Raw genomic sequence first — 16,431 nt, forward strand, 5'->3', positions numbered from 1 at the left:
TCTGAAATAGTTCTTTATAAGATTGTTAGTGTGAGTAAAGATGGATCTGCTGATTAAAAGAAGTACCAGTCTAGCATCTAATCAACAATTTTTCTTGAAAGCATCACCAATCATTTGTTAATTAGTACGTCTTATATCACTACCACAAATATAATAAATCTGACACTTCTTTTAGATTACCAGTGTGGCTTCTGTAGGACCAGATCCACTAAGGGCCTTCATTCTCATCTTGCTGATGGCTGGTCATCTCTGCAGAGTTTGGAGAAGTTTCATTGCCACCACAGCTGAAATCTCTGTAGTTTACTTTTCTGTGGGAAAATCCTGGCATAAAATACTAACAGTCAAACTTCAGTACATTATTTCAAATCTTCTCCTGCATAAAATTATTCATAGAATTTTATCTATTAAATCCGTATCTGCATTTGGTAACAGGATGGCATCTGGTCTCTTCCTCTTTTTAACAGTGCTTTTCTTGGCGTCTTCACTGGCTGACAGTCATCTCTTTTTTATGTATATTCTTTATTAACTGAATTTTTTCATCTACTTCAGTTTGCACTTTAGATGAAGATTTACCTCTCCTTTTCCTCGTTCCTCAGCCTCCTCACAGGCTTCTGTTCTTCGTTTTAAATCTCAGAAGTACCTTCTTCAACTGTCAACCTTTTCTTTGAGATAATCACCTGTCTGAAAAAGGATCTCATAAATTAATCAATTTTAATGCCTTTGTGAGTTTCTATCCATACATCTATGTCTATTTTTCCATCCAATATTTTTTTCATTCTGCTTGATGAAAATGAGATTCAACCTCTTTCTCTATCTTTCTCCCTCATCAAAGCTTTCCAGCTTCTACTCTCACCCTCCTCTTATGATTTCATTCACTAAATTCCTAGTACTTTGCGTCTTGGAATAACTTTCTTCTAACAATCTATTATCTTCTCAATTACATTTAAGTTCTGTATCCACTGTACACCATAATGACTGACTCTGTTAACAATGAATTTTTCATACCCTGTCAAAAACTGGAAAGTGGTAGTAACATCATCATTCATTCAAGTCAACTTGCCCAGTCAGACTGTTCAGTTTAGTGACAGTGTACCATTCTCTAATTTTGCCAGTGTGATAGCTTGATTAATCACCTTTGTTTTTCAATAATTATTGACCAGCTAGTATTACCACATTCTAGATTTTCAATAACCATTGACCACTATTATTACCACATTCTAGATTTTCAAAAACCAAAGTTATTTTTACATGTTTCTAGTAGGTCTCACTATGGGCAATAAATACATCGAGATGTCATAAGGAGCACACGCTGTAATAATCAACCTTTTGTTCCAGCAAATACAACGCAGACTTCTGTGACTACTCATGTTCCACAAGCTCAGATAAATTCAACTGCAGAATTTCTTGTGCGGCCTCCGCCACCGAAGGTAGAGTACAAATACTTTCACAAATATGTATATACAGTAACAAAATCCAGCTTAATTGTGATGCTTTCCAGCCAAGGAAAATGTAATAAACCTACTTTTTTTTTATTATATAGGTCTTGTGCACTGGATTCTCTTTGGCTACTTTGCCCATCTCCCCAAGTGTGGCATCTAGAAAAAGTTGGTTTTTTTTTCACTGATTCATTTGTTGATGTCTCCATTGCAGCCTGCCACATACAAGAGAAGGAGGAAGAAGAAGCCTGTGATGTTACTCTTCATACAGAAGATGCTTGTGCCATAAGCGCGAAAGGCAAGTCTTAGCTCCATCCAAATGGAGCAATAGGTAACTATACATTAGCAGTTCAAAGTCCATTAGTCATTTAGCACTGGAGTATGAATTTATCACTAATATTTCCTCATTTCTATACATTATTTGGCAGCTCACTGCCAGCAAATCTCCACAGAATCAAAGACCTGTAACTGTCATCAGGGGGATATGTATAGTATACCATAAAGATGTGATGTTAAATATACACGAAATTACTGACCACTAAAAATGTTTTGTTGTTTCCTGCTAGAACTTGAAGTTTATTTGTCCACATGAAACCTGAAAAGCTACAGTTGGTCATTTATCTTTCAGGCAAATGATGAACTGACCGCATTGTTTTAAGAATTTGGAAAAAAAAAAAATCGGAAGGCCACGTTTTCCAACAGCCGCCTGAACACTTAGTGTGAGCTTTCCAACACGTAAGAGCTTTCTGTGTGACTTTGCATATTTTCCATTCCCTTTCGTGTTAAAAAAAAAAAACTCAGGTGACTGCAGTAGTTTTTCTTGTGTACTAGATCAATGTACTTCTCTCTTCTGTCTGAGAAATCCAGACAGATCTTTTAGAAGTTAACGCGAGACCTGCAATGGTTTTCGCATTTTTGAATGTTAAAAATAAAAAAAAAATGAGTATTTAGTGAAATATTCACAAGTGATCCAGATATCGAAAAGGAGTACAGGATACTTTGTTTCTACTATGTTGATAAATGGCATAAGTGACTAATGAATAAATTGGTTGAAACATCACTGCATTCTTTATTTTCCCTTACATGGAGTGATTTACGTTCATGCCTCTCATTGTCAAAGATCATGTATGGAAGTTGGGGTTAAACTTATGTTGTTCCCTGTGATGCTTCTGTACTTTCAAGTTTGTTACCAAAATCAACAGATATCTTACAATGAACAAACTAATTCACTTTCTTACCAGCTACTGCCTACATTAGAGTACAATAAGGGATATCTGTTTCATATAGAGGATAGGACTGTAAACTTAATCCTACACAGAATCAGTGTAATAGTACTGAAAACCACATACTTGACAAAATATGGAATTATATCTTCTATATAAAGCTTTATGGGTTCTGAACACCACCAGACTTGCTTTCACTGATAAAAAGCATCTGGTATATTGTTGTTTGATAGTCATACACGCAACATTTCTTAGTTATACAGAATTACAATTGTGTTTTTCTGCAAACATTTTTCAGTTGATATTCAAAGCAGAATGTTAATTTTATAGCAGACAGCATCCGTGAATCCTAAAATAGTACAAAAGAGCTTTGGTACAGTATGAAGATCTGCCAAGTTGGTTTCTGCAGTTTTTGTGGCTGTATAATCGACTTTTGCAGGCAGGGTATGAAAGACGATTGTTTCCATATTACTTCACAAGTTACTCATTACCAGGTAAACAATTTTGTATACCCTGTATTGGGTTTTGTTCTTGCCTCAGTGCTAACAGAATTTCTTCTACTGCAAATGAATTACTGCCCTAAAACAGTTGTCCTTGTATTTTAATAATTTACTTACATTTTCATCTATGTTTTTGTTCATTAGTTAATTTGGTTTTTATTTCCTAATAACTGAGCTCTTCTTTCTGTATTTCATATGAACTTCTGTAACTTCTTTCATATGAACACCATATTCTTTGGAAGCTTGAATTTCAAGTCAATGGCCCCTGTGGGCTTGTTCCATATGAATATGTTCACCTTCTCAAGAACAATAATTATAATAAATATTTGAAGGATGCAGAAATTATACTTCTCGTTGTTAGCTACAGCACCATATAATATATATTAAAGAGTATTTTTAAAGATACACTTCAGCCTAATGTGCTTTCCTCTTGTAATGATAACCTTTGCCAATGGCCAATGTTTCATAAAACATTTTCACTGGTATCTATAGCAGTGGTACTATTGTTGTAAAATTTTCGGTTTTGATTTTTTGCAAGGGTCTTTAGTCGCTGCTTAGCAGTGGAACTAATAATGCCTTGTGCTGTAATTTTTTTTCTACCAGAAATATACAGTAGTACCAAAAATGCAGCATTAGGCTATTGCAGAATAATCAGATTAACTCCATGCTATTTTAGGTTACAGTGAAATTTTACAACCAGCTAATACTTGATATCAGTACAGAAATGTGGTTTTTCCAATAGCATTTAATGTTTTGATTTCTGGCAAAATATGTCAGAAATGACCGGTCAGCGCATTACCCACCACTCGCCCCCTAACCAAATCGCCCAGTTTCCATCTGCAACCATGGCAAATGCGGGCTTTATCACTTTTTCAGAAGTTATACAATTTTAAGATGTTCAAAGGGGGGATCAAGTAAGACCTGTGAACCTAGGTTAAGTTGTATTTTAAGGGTAACATCAGTCATATCTCAGTGAATATCACTGCTATAAATATTAAGATGTTCTTCGTCAGGTCAAGTTGTTGGGGGGAGTCAAGATTGGCAAAGCCATACGGGTCAAGCAAGGCTCAGCACTTAGGTTAGGTTGCGTTAGGATGCATCCCCGTATTGCATTCTAGATTTATGACACTCTAGGTCAGGTTAAATTTGGGAGATCCTTTTCTGTGAGGTAGGACCCAGCACCACCCCAAACCAGGTTGTGTGTCCATTTAACATTTTCCCCAACATCACTATGTGTTTTTGTATTTTCAGCCAAATACCAGTTCTCACTGAGATCCCCAAAATTACTAGATGTTGGGGGAAAGGGAACCATTTCAGACCATAACAAAATTTGAGGAGGAAGTTTAACGAAAAGCTGGTGGCTACTTTAGTAAGGTATATCCCAAGAAAGGTCGCCAAGTTCAGGACTACAGACCAGCCATACATGTAGAGAAGCTTACCATGACAAACAGACCAAATTCAACACGTGGAGACGAAATTGTTCACATGAAAATTGCACTATTTTTGTCGAGTGTCGCCGTGCTGCAAATAGAATCTACCATATATCCGAGAGAAATTACAATGATTCCTTAGAGAGGAAACGCATTTAAATTGCTCAGTTGTTGATGGAATCTTTAGTAAACCACGACCCAGTGTGTCTGGACTTCCACAGGACAGCATTCTTGGTTCACTGTTATTTTTGGTGTATACAAGTGATATGGTTGTTGGCCTGGAAAACAAGATTGTTTAGTATGCCGGTGATGCAACACTTGTGGGTGTAGTTAAGTCTCCACTTATGAGAAATGAAGCTGCTCTTTCTCAGTTGACACAGTGGATTAGTGAGTGGTGTAGTCAGCAGGGTATGAGGCTGAACTCCAGGAAAATGAAAACATTATTGATTAGTAGATCTCATACTGATTTTCCACCCAATTCTCCCATTTAAGTGGAAGGGATTCTGCCGAATGAGTCTGAAGCTTTGACTACACTTGGTGTAACTTTTGACCGATATTTTAGTTTTGAGAAACATCTAGTGAAGGTGTCAGCTAGTGCTGCATGTAAGTTAGGTATTATGCGTAAGGCCTCGTATATCTGTAACAATAATAAAATAAATGCAACCTTTTTCAGGTTATTTGTCCTTCCTCTGCTAGAGTACTTCTCTCCAGAGTGGATGTCTGATTCTACCACAGATTTACCTATTTTAAATAGAGTGGCTGTTGTGGTAATTTTTTTGTTTCCGTCTCCTAACACTGGCAGTTGTGACTTGGACAGTTCTGTACAAAGTTTCTGGCATCTTCACTACAATGTGGCCAAAAATAATTTCCCGTTATGATTCTGGTTGTCTTTTTAATTCCTGGATGTCCTGCTAACTTATATGAGTGTGTTAGTTCTAAAACTTCTCTGATTAGTGCTTTTGGGATGTATAGACGAGAACAACCATTCTTCTCTGTTGGCCTTTTATACGACAATCCATTTATTAATTCAGGTTTTAAAGATTCATCTGTCATTAACTGTCCTACTATCTGTCTGATTTCTGGATCATTTTCTTGTTGTATTTTCACTCTTTCTAAATCTAAATCTACTACCTGACAACTAAAACAAAAGGTATTAGTGGTAATGCATTTTTCTGTTTCTTACTGAGATCTGGATAATGCATCTGCCAAGGTGTTAAATTTCCCTGGAATATATCTGAATTCTGGGGCAAATTCTAATACACTAATGAACCATCATTGAACTTCATGTTGTTGGTAAAGGCTCTCTTTTTTAAGTCACCAATGGGTTCGTGATCAGTAAGCACATCAAACCCCAATATAAAGCTAAACATTCTCTTTCTGTTGTACTGTAGTTTCTTTCTGCTGGATTTAAAACTCTACTAGCATAATATACTGCCCTCATTCTAGTTTTTGCCTTTTGTAACAATACAGCTCCTAGTCCTGTACTTGAGGCATCACAAGCTAGGTAGAAGTCTTTGGAAAAATCTGGATAAACTAGAACAGGCTTCCTGGTCATTTTGCTCTTTAGTGTTTGAAAGGCTGATTCTTGTTCATCCTTCCATTCATAATTAATATCCTTTTTGGTAAGTTCTGTTAAAGGTTTAGCTTTAGTAGCAAAACCCTTTATAAAAGGTCTATAATAACCTACTATACCTAGGAACCTTCTTAATGCTTTCAAATTAGTGGGAGCTGGGTAATCAACTATTGCCTTTATTTCACCTGCCTGCATGCGTAGTCCATCTTCACTAATTACATGACCCAAGTATTCTAAGGATTTCATCAGGAACTGACATTTCTTTAATTATATTTTTAGTCCTGCAATTCTTAATCTCTCTAGGACCATTTCTAATGTTCTGAGGTGACTTTCTAAGTCTTTACTAAAAATGATTACATCGTCTAAGTGTACTGCAACATTCTCTATGTCTCCTAGAATTTGTAGCATTAATCTGACAAATGTTAATGGGGCAGATGTTAGTCCAAATGGTATTACTTCAAACTGTAAATGTTCTTTATGTGTGCTGAAGGGTGTGAATGGTTTCGATTCTTCATCTAGAGGTACTTGCCAATATCCACTATGCAAATCTAAGGATGAAAATATTTTGGCCCCTCCTAATTGAGCTAACATGTCTTGGATCACTGGCACCGGCATTCTGTCTGGCACTGTGTTGGAATTTAACTTTCTGTAATCTATTACAAGTCTCCAACTACCATCTTTCTTTGGAACAAGTAACAACGGTGAATTACATGGAGATTTAGAAGGAATTACTACTCCATCTTCTTTCATTTCCTCTATCAGCTTGTCAACTATGGGTCTCTGGCTTATTGGTAATCTGTAATTAGGAATAAAAAATGGCTTGGCTCCATCATCTAACAAAATTCTATGTTGTAGAACATTTGTTCTTCCTAGTTTATCTCCTTCTATAGCTATTACATTTCTGTATTTTTCTAACACCTGAATTAAGTTGTGTCTATTTTCTGGAAACTCTGTTTTGTTTACTTCTGAACTTATTTGAGATTTTTGGCCAGTTATAGAGAAAAATGCTTTTTCTTCCACTGTTAGTAAAGGGTTGTTAATGGGAATTCCTATGCAAAAGACAATGCCTGCGTATAAGGTTAGTCTGTTGTCTGAATAGTTTTGTACATAAACTTCGCAATTACCACCATTCATATGGACGAGCGAGTTATCCATCCTGACAAAATCTGGTAATTCTTCATTCAATAATAGAATATCCTTACCCTTTACATCCTCTTTTGATCTCAAACATATCTTAGGTAAACATTTTGGATACAAAGATACTGCTCTGTTGAGTATAAATTGTACTTTATTATCATCAGCTGCGCTAACACAACATATTTCTTCTTTTGTGTCTGAAAAATAACAAAGTTCTGCATCTCCAGTGGTTTCTTCTGTTACTTCTATTATACTATTTAGTTCTGATCTATTTATTTTATTTAGGAGTAATACTTCATTTAGTATTTTTCCTTCATAATTCATTACTATATTGCTGCAATCATAAGTACAGGCGCCTTGATTTTCGTGAGATTCAGTGTTTTGGTGATCACCTTTATTCATATTTGAGTAATTACTGATATTGGAGTATATATCATCTATATGTGTATTGCTGAGATATGCACTTCTCAACAATTCTGTATTCTGGGATCGTGGGAATTCCTCTTTTCTATCTATTTTCATTTTATCTTCCTTGCTATGGTCACTTATCTGTCTTTCCTGTATGTCCATTTCGCTTGTCGAAACTGTCTCAGACAAATTGATCAGATTTAGGTGAAAGTTTTCTTCGTCAAGCGTAAAACATACGCTCTTCTGACTGTCTTGCTTCAGGCTAATCTTGCCTTCACTACAATCTAATATCATTCCACGTCTCCTCATTGATTTAAATGAAAATAATACTTGTGCGGGAAAAATCTGTCTTCTAAAACTAGGAAATTTTCAATAAATTTATGAGATAATATATCAATTTCTAGGTTCACATTTCCTTGACTTTTAATCGGTGAATCCGAGTTTCTGCAATGCCTAAATATCTAGTTAAAGTTATTTTATCAAAATTACATTTACAGTGCTACCTGCATTAATGAGTATTGTGCATGTCTTTCCATTTATTGGAATTTTTACTACAGGCAGATCCTTTCTATTTATTCTTCCTCTTTCATGGAAAATATTACTTCTTTGTTGTGTAAATAGGAAAATGCGGATGAACCTTCATTTCTCATTGTAACTTTTTCTTCTTTTTCTCTTTCATCTCCTTGAAGTGGTTCACTTTCTTTTCTCTGTAGAGGGGATAATTGTCACTGGTTAGATGCTTTATTTATTTTCGGGCGACTGTTACTTATCTCTACAGTTTCTTTATTGGTTTCCCTATTATTGAACCAACAGTACTTGGTTAAATGCCCGATCTTTTTGCAAAGTGCGCAGATTTTAGGCTTTCTGCATTCATTGGTGGAATGATTTGTATGCCCATAGTTTTCACGGGTTATTTTTGGTCTAGCCCCTTGAGCTGCATAATTCTCTGGTTTTGAATTATTCATGCTTGGATACTGACTGGTATGATATCTCATGGGTGGACCGTGGAACTGTCCACTCCTCGATGCATTCTGTCTTCCCTTCTGGTTTGGATTCCACTTTCTTCGAGTATTTTGTGCATAGCTCCTTTGAAAGGAAGTTTGTTTATTCCCTACCTGTCCTGAATAATTCTTGTACATGTTATTTCCTCTATGTGACTCATTGGGATTTCTGCCTTTTCTTTCATTTGGTGTTTCTGTTACCCGCATAAATGCCTCAGAAAAATCTATTTCTTTCTTCTGAATTTCTTGTCTCATGGCTATTAAAGCGGTAAGGCTATCACTTTTAGGATCAATTTTGACTTTCTTGAAAGCCTTCTTTTCTTTTTCTCCAAGTGTGTTGTACATGGTTCCAAAAGACAAGTAATTTAACACATGTCTTAAACTGACTTAGTCAGTTTCTGTATCACCAAAATCATCCTTGCCTCCTATTGTAATGTTTGTTTTTCTCAAGTCTTTTATCATTTTGTGTGTTGCTTCTTCGATATCTGTGTGAAGATTTGCTATTGATTCCCCATCATAGTGATGGTTGAGAAATTTATTTATATTATATAAAGCATCACTTTGACTCACTGGTTCCCAGATTGATAAGCAGATTCTTTTAAACTCGGCATGTGTTGTTTTGTTGTTTAATCTGAATTCAAAGTTCTGTGTGCATCACCCTTTTCTGAACTCCAGAAGCAAGGCTTCGTTTATTTTTGTTCTTTCGTCTGCTATTCTATTTGTGGAGATACGACTGTCTGCGTCCGCTAACCACTGGTTCACAGAGTATGATTCCAATCGACTTTTATCAGGGTTTGAACTCTCCACTCTTCCACAGAATCGTGTTGCTTGCGTAATGATCGCTGCTTGCGCCATGTTTCTAAATTGAAATGTATTAATAGAGTTATTATTACTGTTATTGCTACTTGTGTTAGTATTTCCTTAAGTTAACGATATTCGTGAACTTGGCATTGGAATTCGACTTTGTCTATCTGTTGTTGGTCTTAAATGATAATGTCTATGTCTAATGGCATTTAACAGTTCATTAATCGAATCCTGCATTACAATAGGTATTCTAAAATCATATGAAAATCTATACCCAAACACAACAGTATTCAAAAATGCATCATAAAAATCATGGTATGTTAAAAAAAAAAATTCCTATCTATCAACACAAAAAAAAATTAACAAGATAAAAAAAATGTTTGAGAGAGAGAACCTTAAATGTTATGTACCTTTGAGAGAGATTACTAAAAAAAAAAAATAATACACTCACTGAGAGAGAACTTTTGAGAGAATTTATTTTCCAACTTGTGTATTTTCTGTTGCCATCTTCCAATCGTAAACTGTTGTGGTTTCGTCAACTGGCTTTTTTTTTTTTTTTTTTACTTCTGCGACCTCGTCGTATTAGTTGCTTTCTGTAGACGCTTTGTTCGCTGCCTTTTTATCAGTTGCTTTCTGTAGACGCTTTGTTCGCTGCCTTTTTATCACTTTCGCGACCAACACAATTTCGTTGTAGCGTTCGCTGCCGACGTTTACTGCTGCCGACGTTCACTGCTTTCGATGTTCAAACGTTCAGTTCAAATGTTCAGGATACGGTCTGCCACTGCCTTCAGGATACATTCAGGATACGTTCACTTGCGGACATTCAGACGTTCACTTGCTGTTTTAAAAGTTGAAGGTGTTACAGGATGCTTGCGATGTTGTTCGCCAATGTTATGCCTCATTTCGTTGTTATGTTTCGGCTGTTAACGTTTGCAGAGAGATGCTTGTTTTAAATTCTGGTATGTGTCTTTCACACTTGCACTGCACTATTTGTCTTCGTTCTGGATTCCACCACTGCCACCATTGATGTGATGTCTTTATTTGTTTTTCTTCTTTCTGTTTATTTCTGCTATTCGTTGTCAAGTTAAGAAGATTACTTTCTTTAGAGACGCTTATTGTTCTGGCTTTGATATGCAGTAGCGTGTTTTCAGTTCCAGGAGACTTGAAGAAGGCGCAATGTAGTTTTCTTTACTTCATTAACACAATAATAAAGTTACAGTAGGTATACAAATGAATTGCAGTGCAAGGTTACAGTGAGTGTCAAATGTGAGCCTTTCTTCTATCAACCCACAATTAGTGAGGCTTACAACCCCACCCCCTATCTTCTCTCTGCTTCTCTGCTGTCTTTTCTTCTCTTCTCTGCTTCTCAACTGGACTTGATAGGGATTTTTGGAAGTTTTTGTCCCGCCCATCTGTAGGCGGAATCTTGGTTTTGGTCCGGCCCTGTAGATGCTTAATTAGTTAGGCTAATCTAAAGACAGCCCATTTGGATGGATTTCAGAAAAAAGCACCGCCTTCAAAAAGGGTGTTTTGACGCCATCGGAACTTATAATTTCCGGAGGCTATTTATCCCACTAAGGCCACCATGCGTTTTTTGTTACGAATTTCTCGTGATTACGAACTCGATTAAGAGCAGTCATAATGGCTTCGTAACCACGACACAATCATAAAATTTACCCGTGTTTTGCTTTATGTTCCAAAACATCACTGAACCCAGGCGTTTAAAACACAACACCTTTTGTTTTGCTTTCTTGTCTTCGATGCAAGGCGAATAAGCATTTAGGTCTAGCTTTATCATGAAATTACAGTCAAAACTCCAAACTTATTCCTTTTTCTCTGTTCGTCTCTCTCTCTCTCTCTCTCTCTCTCTCTCTCTGTGTGTGTGTGTGTTCGTTTCTTAAAATCTCTCTCTATCTATCAGTGTCTATCACTGAAAGGTTTCTCTCTCTTTGTCCCTTTATTCAGAATTTCTAGTTATATCCTTACAATTTTATCAGAGAACTTTCGCTATCAAAACTTAACCCTGGTCCTCTTTTCCTGCCAAGAGCTACCATATTTGCTGAACAGTAACACCAATAGACAGTAAATGCGCCTCGCTGTCGAACTTCTCAGTTTCAGAGGTCTTTTACTCCTCACATCGTTGGACTGTGGAACAGTCTCCCTGAGGATGTTGTACAATGAGAAACTCAAAATTTCAGGCTATGATGCAATGCATTAATACCTTGAAACGTTTCTCCTTGTACTGCTAATAGTCTATTCACAGTTTTATCTATCTAACTATTAACTTATTAATCCTTTTTTCTAATAAATAATCTCTTTTTTTATTGCCTATTATCCTCTGTAGTTTCATTCAATGAACACCATATCTTTTGAAGCTTGAATTTCAAGTCAATGGCCCCTGTAGGCCTGTTCAAAATGAATAGGATTCATCTTCTGAATAATAATAATAATAATAATAATATAATAACAATTATTGACAACTTGCAAAATTTTTCCCGCTTCTTAATACATACAGTGCTATAAATACATGTGTTTATATCTCTGTAAAAAAACACTGTAACACGGTTTAAATACATAAATATTGCATATTTAGGCTATTATATACTAGCCTTTTGAAGATGTCTCAACAGACAAAACTGGGCAGGATCATAATACAGTATACACAGTTTGTTTATGAGTTTTAATCTAAGAAAATAGACAGAATATGCCTTCACCGTGTATAAGAAGCCTATTTCTTCCAATTTTCTTTATCCAATGTCTAAGTCATCATGATATCTCAGTAAAGATCACAGCTGACTACAGCCTATTTCCTAGAGGACTTCAGATGTGTTTGCATCGGTATATGGAAAAAGAATATTATGCAATTCACCAACATCTGGCCAAATTACTATACCCAACATATAGTATCGACAAGACTAACAATAAGCGATCAAATATAGACAGAGGTCCCACTCATAACAAACAGACTTAGTATAAAAAAGGCACCCATATGTTGAGAACATAAAAAAAAAAAAATAATTGAACGCCTCAAATCTGACAATCCAATTATTTTTCGCCATCCTAAATCCATCGGTGGTTCATTCATTACTGTACAGTATATTTCGATAAAAAAAAAAAAAGGATTCCGGCGTTTATAAAATCCCAGTCAGGAACTGTAATGAAATCTACTTCTGGAAGATCCATCTAAAAAAGAGTAATTGGGCATACACGATCAGTAAGATTTAGTTCGCAAAGCCCGAAGATTTTTATACCGCGGGATACTGGTCATACACATATGGGAATCAGGCCGAGCTACGTTTCCTTCAAAAGTAATTAGCCGTAAAAAATGACGACTCTGGAGTCTGCCATCATCAGTCACACAGAGACTATAAACCTGTCAGATAGATAACAGAAATCCGATTTCAAGGACGATTCAATGACGAGACTCATTCTAAAGCAAGTGTTCAAAAAAATACATACGCCCACCGAATCGACACAAGTGTGAGCTAGCCAAGGACAAAAATGAAAAGGACGGATTGACTTCTTCCATCACAGGGCAACCTCCATTTCTAGTGCCACATCTGCATGTTTCATGTAAATGCGCTTGGCATTTATCAGCTGTCTACATTCACTGGTGATCAGGACTACAGACTGCAATTCGGAACACATGCACGTGATTTAGTATGCGTGATTTAGTGAAGGAAAAAAAAAACGTTGAAATGATTGTCGGAAGATCCGTACCAAGCGTTTTTTGCTTTTACTAGGGCGTCATCGTTGTTCCCTGACGATGCGTGAATAAACACGAAAGCACTTGGTACGGTTCTTCAATTGTTATTTTCCTGTGGTTTTTGCTTTATATGTTTACACACAAACACACACACACATATATATATATATATATATATATATATAACTGTAATTTTAAAGCTGAGGTCTTGCTAGATGAATGGGGTATTCTAGAATGATACACTACTTACCTTAATTACCACAAAAATCTGGACTCTGGCCTTGAGGTCTGCTAAAATTATAAACAACAAAATATGGCTGAAGGAATATTCAAGAGGGGAGTGATTACCGTAGATAAACTCTGGGGTTTAACTTAATTCATTATATTTACAAAAGAAAACACATCAGAAGAATGGTAGCATAATTCTGGTGTAATAAGGTGAAGAGCAAATGGCAGGGAATTTCCTGGAGGGGATACAATGGGTTGCCCGCTTCAAAGGGCGTTGAAAACGAGGGAGTGGGGACCACTACTCACACAAGATGACAAGCATATCCACAGCGAATGCTCCTAATCTGCAATCGAAACACTTATGGTTACTCAACCAAAACTAGCATTGTAATGAAGGCATTGAGGAATTGCATAGATGCCTAGACTGAACTCAATTCCAGTGACTCGATTATCATACTATTATGTTACGCTTCTCGTCAATGTTCTGCAAATTAAACAGCACAACATATAAAAAGCAATACAGGTCTCACTGTAGGCATATCACACTATGAAAAGAAATAGAAATTCGTTAAAGGTGAACAGGGAATGTGTCTGACAAAAAACCTTAAACCCTGGTACTTTACCGTAATCAGGAGCTGAAGTTCTCTTCTTATGAGGGCCAGCGAGAGGGAGGGTAAGTGAATTAGTTCACAACAAAGTTACTTTGGTTACTGCCACCCACGTGTTGGAAATAGGCAGTTTTATGGAGCAAGGGACAAGACATCCGTCCTCTGGGGCCACCTGAACAATTTTTCTCTTCCTAGGTGGCGTTTGGATCGTTCTGCCCACATGGAAATGCGGGCAGCATGGCTGAGCTTTCAAGAGGGAGGAAAGCACATGTTCAACTCGCCAGCTGACCTCCCCTGGGCGGCGATTAGCTCTGATCGGGTCCGTACCTGGAATGAAGGAATTCCGGCAGCACTTTGACAAGAAAGAGATTAAAGTGGTTTCCCCCCAAAAGGCAGTGGTGAAAGAGGTTATAGAGGCGAATTCGCCTACAGTGAATCATACTAAAATGGATTAATTAATTGCTTAGTCCTTATTTCATTTGATTTATTGCATGGAAGATGGTGTATGAGAGGATATTCTTGATAATATATATAACATATATATAATATACATACATATATATGTATATAATTTTTTATATATACATACATACATACCTAATCATGTGCATGCTTATTGTAAGTGCATGTCCTAAACATATCTTAGAAACCAACAGGACCCAGACTGACTCGTTTGATAGAAGACATTCTAAACAAGGGAGGCAGAATTCAGACGGTTTTCACTTCACCAGGTGAAACAAATCCACAAAGAAAATCTACTGTACAGTGCTGTATAGCTGAGCAATCAACTTGGTTGTATCTAAATGGAATCTGTTTCTTAAACTAGATGAAGTGTTTCGATTAATATGTCGTGTTACTGGATCAGAGCTTCACAATCATCTGCAGGTGGAGAAGAGGAAACACACGTCAGTATAGTACCGTATCACTTGGTTTAAGAAATTTGTAGAACAAATCTTTTAAGCAATGCTGTGGTTCTTGTGGCGATTTTTCCTTCTTACCTGAAATAATGTCGGAAGTTTTGGGTAATACTTTATTCCGATGTAACGAAAAAATATTGTACAGAAGGAAAGATTTGGTGGAGCTGGGGAGCTGCACAACATCAGTTAGTAGTTAAGGATATGCAACCGAGATCATGAGAAGCTAAGAGGAATACCAGGACATGAAAGTCGTGGTTTAAACAAACAGAGTTCGACTTTGGAAGACAATTCGAAGACGGTTTTTCGGAATGGATTTTTCGAGATACAAATAACATCCATAAATGCTGGAACCAGTCAAAACACGGTAAAGATATCTTAGGAGTAAGTAAAGGGAAAATGTGGGAAAATAATGAAACATGGTGGTATAGTCCTTAAGGAAAGGAATAAGGAATACAAGAAGGCAGCAGCAAAAGCCAAGTATAAAACATAGATCAGTTATATGAGGATCTAAAGGCAAAAGAAGGCAAAAGGGAGATTTTAAGATTGGCCAAAGCAAGGACCAAAAGCACAAAGAATATACGCCACTTGGAGCAAATCAGGAGACCAGGCGAAAATAAAAAAATGCTGATGAAAGAGGTGGACATTATAAAAAGATGGAAGGAATACTCTGATAACTACTCAATGAGGAGAATGAGAAACTCGTTAGGGGAGATGGCGGTCCAAATTTTGGAATGGTTAATGAGATAACGTGAGGAAAGGTAAAGGACGCTGTAGAAAGATGAAGAGTGGTAAAGCTGCTGGGTCAGGTGGCTTATCTGTTGAGGCATGGAGAGCCCTGGCCGGGGAGCATTTTCCCGAGATGCAACCGAGTACCGGGACCTTTCCCTGAAAAAACAGGGACGTCATATCTTAAAAACTAAGCATAGAATTTTCTTGAAAATAATCTCTATGTTTCCCACACCCAAATTACGTTGAAGGTACTAACTTAACCCAACCTAACCTAACCTAGGGGCATGGCAAAAAAAAAAAAAAAAAAAAAAAAAAAAACGGGGCTGGTGCAATATTAGCATACATCTCAGGAATTCGGGGCCGTGCACGGAAGGAATAAATAGACTGTGGGAGTTAATGAAAAAAACTGTGGAGAAGGAAATTATACTAGAAAAATGGAGAACACACTTAAAAGTGCTCTCTCTCTCTTTTGAGAGAGACAAGAGACGTGCGAAGCTGCAGTTAATATAGGGATACTGAATTAACGGCCTATACCCCGACAAAATTTGAAAGAATTATGGACAGCAGGCTTAGGCAGGAGGTTAACATCGGAAGAGAGCAACTAGGCTCTATGAAAGGGATTTGTACAACAATACAACAATATATATATATATATATATATATATATATATATATATATATATATATATATATATATATATATATATATATATATATATATATATATGTAC

General features: G+C 36.6%; 1 protein-coding gene and 1 long non-coding RNA gene across 6 annotated transcripts in view; one reads left to right on the forward strand and one right to left on the reverse strand.

Moving 5' to 3' along the window:
• LOC136826258 (salivary glue protein Sgs-3-like) overlaps positions 1-2,496 on the forward strand; it is a 68,851-nt gene extending 66,355 nt beyond the window's left edge. Inside the window, exons 8-10 of the mRNA XM_067083386.1 lie at positions 1,336-1,427; positions 1,651-1,767; positions 2,065-2,496. Of these exons, the coding sequence (XP_066939487.1) occupies positions 1,336-1,427; positions 1,651-1,725 (167 nt within the window). The 3' untranslated portion in view covers positions 1,726-1,767; positions 2,065-2,496. The remainder of the gene's footprint in view (positions 1-1,335; positions 1,428-1,650; positions 1,768-2,064) is intronic.
• The window catches only part of LOC136826262 (uncharacterized), a 246,992-nt gene that overhangs the window by 174,670 nt on the left and 55,891 nt on the right, over positions 1-16,431 (reverse strand). The gene's annotated exons all lie outside the window — the stretch shown is intronic.

Source organism: Macrobrachium rosenbergii, chromosome 40 (genome assembly GCF_040412425.1).
Source record: "Macrobrachium rosenbergii isolate ZJJX-2024 chromosome 40, ASM4041242v1, whole genome shotgun sequence".
NCBI classification, from domain to species: Eukaryota; Metazoa; Arthropoda; class Malacostraca; order Decapoda; family Palaemonidae; genus Macrobrachium; species Macrobrachium rosenbergii.